The sequence below is a fragment of the Nematolebias whitei genome, chromosome 19 (genome assembly GCF_014905685.2).
Source record: "Nematolebias whitei isolate Nwh7 chromosome 19, NemWhi1, whole genome shotgun sequence".
In the NCBI taxonomy this organism is placed as follows: Eukaryota; Metazoa; Chordata; class Actinopteri; order Cyprinodontiformes; family Rivulidae; genus Nematolebias; species Nematolebias whitei.
Window position 1 is genome coordinate 36,281,415 of NC_056516.1, and position 11,536 is coordinate 36,292,950.

The 11,536-nt window shown below is 43.0% G+C and overlaps 1 protein-coding gene across 1 annotated transcript in view; it reads left to right on the plus strand.

The window, feature by feature from the left end:
* The window catches only part of grin2da (glutamate receptor, ionotropic, N-methyl D-aspartate 2D, a), a 116,630-nt gene that overhangs the window by 86,131 nt on the left and 18,963 nt on the right, over positions 1-11,536 (plus strand). The window contains exons 12-14 of the mRNA XM_037693049.1: positions 2,457-2,518; positions 5,188-5,358; positions 7,730-10,858. Of these exons, the coding sequence (XP_037548977.1) occupies positions 2,457-2,518; positions 5,188-5,358; positions 7,730-10,858 (3,362 nt within the window). The remainder of the gene's footprint in view (positions 1-2,456; positions 2,519-5,187; positions 5,359-7,729; positions 10,859-11,536) is intronic.

Consider the following 11,536-nt stretch of genomic DNA (forward strand, 5'->3'; position numbering starts at 1 on the left):
TCATACAGCTATGTATGTACCTGTTACGTACAGGGTACATGCCTGCTATTCATTCAACCTTTTATTTATACAAGTTAGTTTCACTGAGCCTCGAGGACTCATTTACAAGAGAGACTTGTTTTAAACAAAGAACACAGATGACAGTAGTAGACAATAAAAATAAAAAAAGCATAAAATGAAAAGTAAATGGACAAAATTATATTAAAAATAACAAAGAAATACAGCTACATTGTAAAGCGAAATAAAATACTAAAAGGAGGAACATGTCTGTGTTGGTTTATTCCATGAACTCAGATGTTTGAAGTCACTTAGAGAGGTCAAGGTTGAGAGCTTCAGATCTTTTGGTGTTACAGAAGCAGAGTAGGAGAAGGCCATTTTGCCTAGTTTGGTCCTAACTGAGCGTACACTGCGAGTAATAATGTCCTGGGAGCACACGCTGTAGCTGCACTCACGCAGTGACATGTTGAAAGTAATTGCTATGTCATCATTGTATGTTCCCATATAGGCATATACTGTATAATTGGATTCATGAGAACTGGTTTCCTGCTTTTTGGATTTGACTGGTTCCTGGTCTATCAGCAAACAAGGAAGTAGTTGGCAAAAAACATAAAACAAGATTTTAAGTTGGTGTCTGCAGTACTGCAGACTCCGTTCCTACCCTCACCTCTGGTCACAAACTCTAGGTAGTGACTGTAAGAATGAGATCGTGGATACAGGCAGTTGAAATTGGTTTCCTCTGCAGGGCAGATGGATTCTCCCTTTAGAGTGAGGTTGAGAAGTTCAGTCATCCAAGAGAGACACGGAGTAGAACCGCTGCTCCTCCACATGGAGAGAAGCCAGTTGAGGTGGTTCGGGCATCTGGTAAGGATGCTTCCTGGGCACCTCCCTAGGGAGGTGTTTTGGCATGTCTGACTGGGAGGAGACCCCAGGGAAGACCCAGGACACACTGCAGATATTACGTCTCTTTGTTGGCCTGGGAACGCCTTGGAGTCCTCCTAGAAGATTTGGAAGAGGTGACTGTGGAAAGAGATGTCTGGACCTCCCTGCTCAAGTTGCTGCCCCCAAGACCTGACTTCAGAACAATTGGAAGATAATGGATGGATGGATGAATATATTTTAAACCATAAAAGAAACTTACTTAATGACAATAACTGCTGGATGCCCGGCCCCTGAGTTCTTGGCTTTCAGTAACAGCAGCCCTTGAGCAGTTTAGTTGAATAGCCCTTGTATACACTTTTAGCATGTTTTTAATTTAGTTGATGTTTGATTTTCTAAGTAGCTTTTCAATGTCAAATTTGGCTCTTAGATTTGTATTGAAGTTTGACTTGTGTTGAAGTTCGATTTGTGTTTTGTTTGAGAGGATTTGACGTTTGATTCAACACTGCCGAGTCGTGGCAGTTTAATCCATGTGACACTGCTTCATGAAGGGGTTTCCAGACAGCGCTAATTAACACAAATGTCAGTTTATGATTGGGAATGGGATCTCCTTTTAACTGGGGCATCTTCAGACAGTGTACAGTGATGGATTTTGAGTATGTTTAAGGCCGTATACTTGATTTAAACACCCACTCCCACCCAGTCATGCACATCTGTCTAAATAAGCTCCTCAGCACATGGAAAGGAAAAGCCTTGATTCCCTTCCAGCAGCCTCATTCTTTTTGATTAATGCATTAATGGCCAACATTGAGAGTCCCATTACACCGAGGTTCAGAGTGTGCATCACATTTGTGTGTTTCAGATGGTTTGAGCAGGAAATGTAACGCTTGTGTTTCCCTCCTTTCATCTCCGATGTGCTGTCGCATCACTCTGCCCTCAGCGCACCTCGGCTCAGATACCAAGCCATTTCAAAATCTGCTTCAAAGGGCTCCTCTCTCCTCTAGTCACTGCCTCTAATTCCCAATTTCTCTTTCCAATCTTAAAACTTTTATTTTTTTTCCATATGTCCATTAAAGTTTTATGTTTTGCTACACCTTTCTGTCTCGTTGTTCTGTGGTTGCTCCACAACTTTCTGTCCATCTTCCTAAATATTTCATTACATTTCTTTTATTCCCGTGAATTTTGTTTTTCTTAAAAGAAACTTTCTCTCGACTAGTCTAAATTTCATCATCACTTCTCGTTTCCTTTGTTATCAAGACAATGCTCCCTCCTTTTCTCTCTAGCCTTTTTCCTGACACCTTCCTTCTTCCATAGGCCTTTTAAACACATTGATCTCATGACAAAGAGTTGTTAATCCCCTTTGCATTGTTTTCTCTCACTTTGTCACTTACTGCTTGAACTCACGCCCCTAGTTGTTGATTTCTTTCTGTCTATTTTTTTTTTTTTTTTATTATTATTCAACTCTTCCCTTTTAAACATGTTTCTCTCTTTCCTGGGGGAGAAAAAAAAGTTTTTCCTCATCTTCACTCCATTTTGACTTTCTTTTCCTTGTCTCTTTCTCTTTCCCTGATTTCTTTCAGATGAAATTGATATGTTGGAGCGCCTTTGGTTGTCTGGAATCTGCCACAATGATAAAATTGAGGTACGAGTCCCCCATTTTATTTTATTTTTTAGATCACACTTTAAACTACACAACAAAATTGGTTGCTTATGCAGTAAGATAAGTGTATGTACGTACTTTATATGTCTCCAACCTACATAATTGTGATATAATATTAAACTAAGCACTTCCTCAGAAATTTGCTGATGCTCTTTCCCCAAATTATTATCATCTTGGAAGACAAAAGAAGACTGAGACAAGATCAGCACCTCCAAATCTGAGACCATGGTCCTCATTTGGAAAAGGGTGGATTGCTTTCTTCAGGTCGAGGTTGAGGTTCTGCCTCAAGTGGAGTTCAAGTATCTTGGAGTTTTGTTCACGAGTGAGTGAAGAATGGAGCATGAGATTGACAGAAATAATGGGGACGCATCTGCAGTATTGCAGACTGTGCCAGTATGTTGTGGTAAAAGGGAAACTGAGGTGTAGGGCAAAGCTCTACTTTCCTACCCTCACCTATGGCCATGACCTCTGGATATTGACAGAAAGAACAAGAATGCAGATACAGGTGGTTCAAATGACTTTCCTCTGCAGGGTAGCTGAACTCTCCCCAAGAGATAGGGTGAGAAGTTTAATTATGCAGGAGAGACTTGGAGTAGAAACGCTGCTTCTCCTCATCGAGAGGAGACAGTTGAGGTGATACGGGCATTTGGCAAGGTTGCTTACTGCGCACTTCCCTAGGGAGGTGCTTTGGGCATGTCCGACTGGGAGGAGACCCTGGGGAAGACCCAGGACACACTGGAGGGACTATGTCTCGGTTGTCCTGGGAATGCTTTGGGGTCCTCCGTGAAGAGCTGGCTGTGGAAAGAGATGTCCGGGCCTCCCTGCTCAAGCTGCTGCCCCCGAGACCCGACTTCAGAATAAGTGGAAGATAATGGATGATGGATGGATGGTTGGAAGACAAAACACTAAAACAAGTATCCTCTATTAAACAGAATAAGGTCAAATGCTCTGGGGTGGGTAAGTCTTTTAATGAGGACGTTCTTCCGGTCTGGCATGGTGATTTAAAAAGTTGAGTCAAAAGGCAACATTTCACTAGTCCATCAGCTGAATGTCCCAACCCTCACCTGTTATCATGGGGACATGGATCATCCTCCAAAGGTTACTTGGGGTCAGTCTTGGAACTGTGATGAAGTGCTGCATCATCCAAGCAAAGCTCAAAGTCAACCTGCTACTTAAAAGCATCAGCTACAGTGGTTTGGCCATTTGATTAGGGTCCCTTTGTCACAAACCAGTGTTTTGGATTCAAAATAGCCAGACAAGAGTGCAAAAACAAGTACATAATTTATTTATTATAGGCTGTGGGTGCAAAGTCAGGATCAGCTGAGTGTTAGCAGGTCTTCACAGGCAGATGGAGTGAGAGTCACCTGTCAATACTGCAACAATGACGTCACTGGTCCTGTGCAGAGCAGCGTGATCAGAGAGGTAGAACAAAACCAAATGAGGAGCAGGCAAAAAACGGGAAATCCAGAAGGCAAGGCGTGAGGTCGAAAATCCAATAAACAAGGCTTGAGGTTCAGACATGAAAGTATGAAGGCTTGAAAATCAGGGACCATGGAAGGTGTAATAATCTCGCTCTGGTGGAGAGGGAGAATGGTGCTTAAATAGAGACATGAACAGGTGAGAGGCATGAAGGTTGATTGCAGTGACTCAGAGTGGGTGTGGTTAAGTGAGCAGGCAGAGGTGCAGGTTGACAGGAGATGAGAATAATAAACATGAACAGAAACTATGATCAGAAGGGCATAAAACATGGCATGTCATGAAGGGGCAGAGAAGTGAGCAGATGGGGGGCCAGTGGGGGCCGCTGATCATGACATAGCCCCCCCCTTTAAGGTCTGACATCTTGACGGACCTACCAGCAAAGAACTAGCAAGAGTCGGGTGGGTGGAGGGGGTCTTGGAGGAGGGTATGAAATAGATTGGTAGCCAGAACTGCCGTCCAGAGCTCTTACAGGCCTCGGGTGGGCGGCCAGGAGGTCGTCCGACAATTAGCAATATCCAGGGAAAAAGGCCGGTCGACCCTCCAAGACCTCGAGATGGGGCTAGATTTGCAGCAGGTGACATGGATGGCTGTGGATCTGCGACAGGTGGCATGAATGGCTGTGGATCTGCGACAGGTGGCATGGATGGCTGTGGATCTGCGGTGGGCGGCGTAGATGGCTGTGGATCTGCGGCGGGCGACGTGGAGGCCTTGGGGTCTGTGGCGGGCGATGGGGTCAGAGCTGCAGCAGGCGATGGGGTCAGAGCTGCAGCAGACGATGGGTTAGGAAGGGTCTCTGGGGTGGGTGTGAAAAACTTGGCACGGAGCATTGTCAACATGAGCTGCATTTGAATGTCCAGATTAGTCAAGGAGCCCTCGAGCCCAGAGAGGTGAAGTGAGCAGATGGGGGGCCAGCGGGGGCCGTTGATCATGACACCCATATGGACTTCTCCTTCTTGGGGTTATCTTGGCACAACCATACCCTCTGGACTGGGAAAATCTTTAGATTCCCCCAGAGGAGCTGGAGTAATGCTGGAAAGAAATGTCTGGTTTTCCTCCTCGATCTGTTGCCTCTGTGACCAAGTCATGAATAAAAATGGCAGAGATAAATTGTGCCTTGTTTGAAATAATAATTTTATTCTTGCAGTTATGTATACTTTATTTTTCCCTGACAGGTGATGAGTAGCAAGTTGGACATTGACAACATGGCAGGTGTTTTCTACATGCTGCTGGTGGCCATGGGCCTCAGTCTTCTCGTTTTTGCCTGGGAGCACCTGGTGTACTGGAAACTGAGACACTGTGTGAAGAGGTCTGGTGGGATGGACTTCCTCCTGGCTCTCAGCAGGGTAAGACAAAAGGGTTGATGAGCAATACAAAAGAGTCCTTAGTGTAAATGTAGTAAAAAAAAAAATAATAATACAGGATTGTAAAAATTACTTAATCACTATAATGTTTTTGGCATTTATTTATACAGAAATATTGTCTTCAAACATTTTTATTGCTAAATACATTTTTACAAGAATATCAGTCCTAAATAACCTTTAAACCCAAAATATCTCTTAGTATTAAATAAATACTTGAGGAAAGAGCTGTGGTTAAAAAAAAAAAAAAAAACTAGTTTGCTTTATATAATGGTTTTGGTTTTACAAAAAAATTAGTTTATAGGGCAAACATTTTATGTTTTGTGAACTTTTATATTGTTACTCTAATGTAAAGACAAGTGCTAAAAAACATTTCTCCTGACCTATATAACTTTTTAATTAGCACATATTTTAGTCAACATATTCACATTATTTGTTTATCTTATTATAATATAGTAATATTAAGCTGTAGCAAGGGAGTCATTCAGTTATAAATTATATAGAAAAACGTAAGAGGTGAATTTATTAAATATGTGATTTACATTTGCAATATTTGGGAGGTCCTACGTGTCAATAATCCATCTTATGTAGATAAAATTTCATCTATTTAATTGCCCAAATCCTCTGCCAGGAAGTGGTGAAGCCTAAATTAAGGACGGCAAAAGTCATGAGTCTTTAAATTTTCATTTACGTAACTAAACCACCAAAACTCACCATTTTGCACACCCTTGAAATGGAAAAAGTGGAACTAATCGGTAAACACTAACTAAAATTCATTATAGAGTACTTTCAGATCACTGACAAACATATTTCTGCAAGAGTAAATGGTTTGATTGACCTAAAATTTTGTTTATTTTTCCTCATCTGTTGAAACTGTCAACCCTTACTGATTGCCTGTGAGCTTTTTTTTTTTGTTCCTCCAACAAAAACTCAAGTTTATATATAAAGACAGATGAATAAATGTATTCTAGCCACAATTAAGATATGGATTACACAAAAGCACATTAGATGCCACTTTTGATGGGATACTTCTCTCTGGCATTCAGCAGGGAGAAGCAGATAAAATCAGAATGAGGAACATGATTTATCCTCCATTGAAAGCCCAATGAGTCTTGTACAATGTGATCACCTGGCCGTTGTGAAGCTTTTTTATTTTATTGCCAACATAGCTTTTGTAGACAGAAATACGTAGATTAGTGCTTGTAAGAGAAATAATAAATGGAGAAAATGAACATTCAATTAAAAAATACTTTATTAATCCCAAAGGGAAATTATTTTTTGTTGTAACTCGTTATCCTCATTTCATTAAGAGATGTTATAGATACTGATGGCTGTAGACAGGAACGATTTCTTTTAAAGGTCCATCCCACAGTGGATCCTAAAAAAGTGGCTGCAGATGCCGTCCGATTCGTCCACAAATACTTGGCTGGCCTCTAGGTTCCCCCGGGCTGTAGGACCGCCCGAATGCCGGGCAAAACTCCTCCCAGAGAGATGGCCACTCCTTCCAGCAGTCTGCCGAGCTCCTCGTCGCTGCGGACAGCCAACTGTAGGTGCCAAGGGACGATCCTGTCCTTCTGCTGTCATGAGCCATGTTTCCTGCTAGTTCCAGGATCTCAGTGGTCAGGCACTCGAGCACAGCTGGAAGGTAGATGAGAATGCATCCACAATTCTAGAAGAAGAAAGTAATTAAAGTTCTATTATATGACTAAATAATTAAAGTCCTAAATTTTACAATAAAAACGTGACAAATTTGATGTAAAACTTCAAAAAGCCATATCCCCTTTGTGCACCATTAAATGAAGAATAGTGTTTTACTTTTATTTGGTGTTGCTAATTGAGTCTCAATTCTTCTCTATAAGGTTTTAAATGTATAAAAAAATGATAAAATCAGTGAATATGTGGATAAAGATCTATGACAAAGTTTTCAAATGAATTATTTTGCTTTAGATATAAAACACAAATTATTTGATGGGAGGGGCAAATAGTTTACTTATGTACTTCTGTACTGTCTTCATCATTGTTTTGTTTTTTTGTACTATAAAGGAGTCCCATAAGAATTCAATATCATGTGAATCAAGAAAGTTTAGAAACAACACAAAAACTTTGATTAAATTAATGAAAGGAACAAAAAGAATTGCTTAAAAAGAGTGAAGTGTGTCTAAGAATTTTAAACAGCCACAATTCCACAAAAAAAAAAAAAAAGCAGAAAACAAACTCACAAACAAGACCGTGAGGGTAGTTGGAACATATAAACTCGACACGCTCTATTTTTTGTTCATTTTGTTTGTTTGTTTCATTTGCGACTGCATTCTGATCTAATTATAGTCTTTGTTGTTGTTGTTTTTTTTTTACTCAGGGAATGTATAGTTGCTGTCAGTTTGAGGATGAGACAACACCAGGAGGGACCAAAAGTTCTTTGCCCCAGTACCACACTGTGACTTCCATGCCGTCTGTACAACAACAACACCTTGTTACAGCCACAGTGAACAACACAACTGCCATTGCCATGGTGCAGCAGCAACAACCTAAGCACCATCAACAGCAACAAGGGCAGACCTACACCTCTATGCTACCTGGATCACCACCAGCTACAGGACATTCAGCAATGGCTCTGGGTCCCTCCAACAGCCCATTATTGGAAGGTCCCATGCCCTGTTCTACCTTTTTGCCTCATCATGACCGCAGACTGGCTGTGGTTGATCGCTGGAACAGGCCAAAACCAGAAAAGGTCATGAGCGGAAGTAGCAGTGGAGGAGTAGGTATTGGGGGGATTGCTGGAGGGATCACTGATCTACAGACCCAGCAGCAGTTTCATCACAGTCTTGGAATGCACTGGAGTTTACAAGGAGGAGTGACAGGAGGAGTAGGAGGTAGTGGCGACACAGGGCTAGATGAATATAAGCGCTATTATGGTCCTATAGATCCAGAGGGGCTGGGGGCTAATTTGGACCAACAAGCTGGAGGCCCTCAGCAGACTCCCAAAGCCACTTCTAGAGGCTTTAAAGCTCCAGGGATACCAAGGCTGCCTCCTAAAGGTCCTCATCAAGGACAAGTCCACTTAATCTCGAAACCTCCTCCACCAATCCCATCTTCTCCACGAAGACCTCCATTCTGGCGACGAGCAAGCCTTGCTCAGGCAAGAAGAAAAAGCTCAGGAGGTCCTCTGTATGAGAATATACTTCCTCTAGGAAGGCGAGGAGGTGGGAGGTATGGAGTAAGTGATGGCGCTGGAAGAAGAGGACGTCGCCCGCCTCCACCTCCTCCTCTACCAGTCCCTCTTTCTTCTCCAACACGTACCCCTACCACTCCTTCTTCCCCATGTCGTTTCTACTCATCCTGCTCCAGTGCCTCGTCTGCTTCCTCTTCCTCCTCCTCATCCTCTTCCTCTTCATCCTCTGGGTCACTTTCTCGATCAAATTCTCCATCCTCTTGCTCCAGTGACAGCTCTTATAACTCTTCACTGAGTTTCTGTTATCGTGCAGGTGATAGAGATTTTATGATAGATGATGTATATGACTCAGACCTTCTCACAGAGGAGTCTAGCCTCCTTCTTGGGTCACGGAAGAAGATTCGCTCACGACGCATGTCTTCTCGCTCACTACCATGCAGCCCTCCACCTCCGCCAATACCACCACGAAAACCACATCCACAGAAAAGTTATGGTAGAGAGAGGACCAGCAGTCAACTGGCCCAATTGCAGGAGTGGTGGGCATCATGGGGTGACAGAGAGTGTGGGAGGGGAGGAACAACAAATAAAGTAAATGCAGCCTTGGGAAGAGAGGAGAAAAGACAACACAAAGAAAGGGAGCGTGAGAGAAAGAGGAGGAAGAAAGGTCGAAAGAAAAAGAAGAGAGAGGAGCGGGAGAGAGAAAGGGAACGGAAGCGTCGTAAAACAAAGAAGAAGAGGAAAAAAGATGATAAGATAAGGAAGAGTGAACGAAAAAGATCAGAGTTGGAAAGTGGAGATCCTGAGAAAAGAGAGGAAGGCAAATCGGAAATGCCAGAGTTCCCACCTTATCCACCTTCAAGGCGAGAGTCGTTTCGGAAAAAGAGTGAAAGCTCAATCCGAAGCTATGGATGGAACATACCAGGTGAAGATGAAAGAAAAGAAAGAGATGAGAATAAAAGAGATGATGGTGAAGAGAGCAGAGAAAAGGATAGACACCACAGGCGAAGAAACAGCAAGCACCATCATAGCTCTGGTGGAAAGCCTTCTACATCTGTCAAGTTCTGGGGTGGAGGCAATCCTTCTGATAACATTCCATCTGCCTTTTTGCCCTTGTTACCTGTTTCTTCTAAAAGAAGAAAAAGTAAGAGTTCAGACAGAGATGCTGTATGCATGGAAGGAGAGAAGAGGCCATTGTTGGGACGAAATGAACGTAGTGAGATGCACTGCAAAGAAGGGCTGTCCTTCCATGAGTGGGAGTCTGAAGTAGAGGGTGGAGAGGATGATTCTGAACCAGAGAGGAGGAAATCAGAGCATGGGAAAAGGCACAGAGGAGGTAGGACTATGTCAGATGACGAGCGAGAACGTGACAAGGTGGTTGGGATATATTCTGATGATGATGGTTCTTCAGGAGAATTTGGGAAATTTGAGAGGTACTGGGAGGATCATGAAGGTAGGGCCGTGGGTGGAATTGGAGGAGGAGGTTGGTTTTTCAGTACGTATCCCTCCAGGGATAAAGCTGGAACCATCAACAGCCGAGACGATCTCTTCCTAGAACGAGGAGAAAGGTGGGCAACAACAGAGACAGATTGGGGTTCTAGTGCAATTGGAGGAGAAAGAGGGTGGGGATCAGGTTCACACTGGCCCCCACCTCCTCTTACACCACCTCCTCCTCGACGATACTGGTCAGTGGACAAGCTTCACATACAAGATGAGAAGAGGAGTAAACGGAAGCCAAAGGATAAAGGAAGGGGTCAAACATCTTGTTCCTCCTGTCAATCCTCTCGACAACATCCACACTCAGCTAAATGGGCCCGTGTAACTTCCCGGAGCCAGGAAGAGCTGTATCCCCACTGCCAAAATTTTGGTGGTCCCTTAAAGCCCAAACATGACTCCTCATTATCATCCAAACCTGACCGATCACGCAACCTTTCTAAATCTGGAAGCCAGTCCAACCTCAGTATTCAGCAACGGACACAAAGAACAGACAGAGATCGAGATCGAGGAAGACAACCATCCCCACCTTCTTCTCTTATTCCAAATTTGCCATCCCCACTTCCTGCCCTTCCAGCTCCTCCATCTTCATCTCACTCTATTCATGCTCCTCCCCCTACTTCTTCCTCTTCTGTATCTTCTCCCTCTGTGGTCTCCTCCACACCGGGTGCACCCCAAGCCTCTTCAATGGCTTCGGCAAGTGCCAAACTGCAGTACCAGAGACTGCGCTCTGTACCCCAACCCCAGAGGTTTCCTCAGTCTCCCCATTTACCCCTCAAAGCCAAGAGCCTATGCTCACGAAGGGGGTCAGCCCATTTCTCCAGTGTAGAGAGTGAAGTCTGAAGTTAAGCAAAGTTTCTAAAATATAAGAAAGACCTGTAAGGCTGATATTAAGGAGAGGACCTGCAAATGTGGCTGCACAGCAACAAACAGGGCTACATAGCCAAGTCAGTACAGCTCTGAACCCTTTTCCCCTTAAGTTCTGCACAAACAAACCTGAAAGCCAAACAAACCCAGGGGATTATGTCAAGGAACACAGGACCATTCATGTTTTTACTGTTTCATCATAATTATTCGTGTGTGAAAGACAAACTACAGCAATGACTTTCTGAAATGTGTTAAACATGAATAAATCTGACATCAAAAGTGGTACGAGTGAAGAAGTCCTATTTGCTGGTAAAAGTAAAGATTTTGTAAAGTCAAGCAGAAGCATTGTATTAAGAAGTATCTTAATGCTTGCTGAGGGCTCAGGAACTTTGTATTCTATGCCCACTGCTCTTGGAAGCCTTTAACATAAAACAGTTTATTTTTGTTTGTTTTGCTTTATTGTTTAGTTCTTTGTTTTCCTTCTTTAAAAAAATCCCATTTTGTTTCCTTGACAAACTGTTTACACCCCAGCAGAACTGTGACATCCACCAGAGACATTTATTATGTAATCAATGTCTTCTCAGTTAGAGAAACAATGGGTTGATGGCCATTTTTTATGTTGGTGTTTGTTTATAT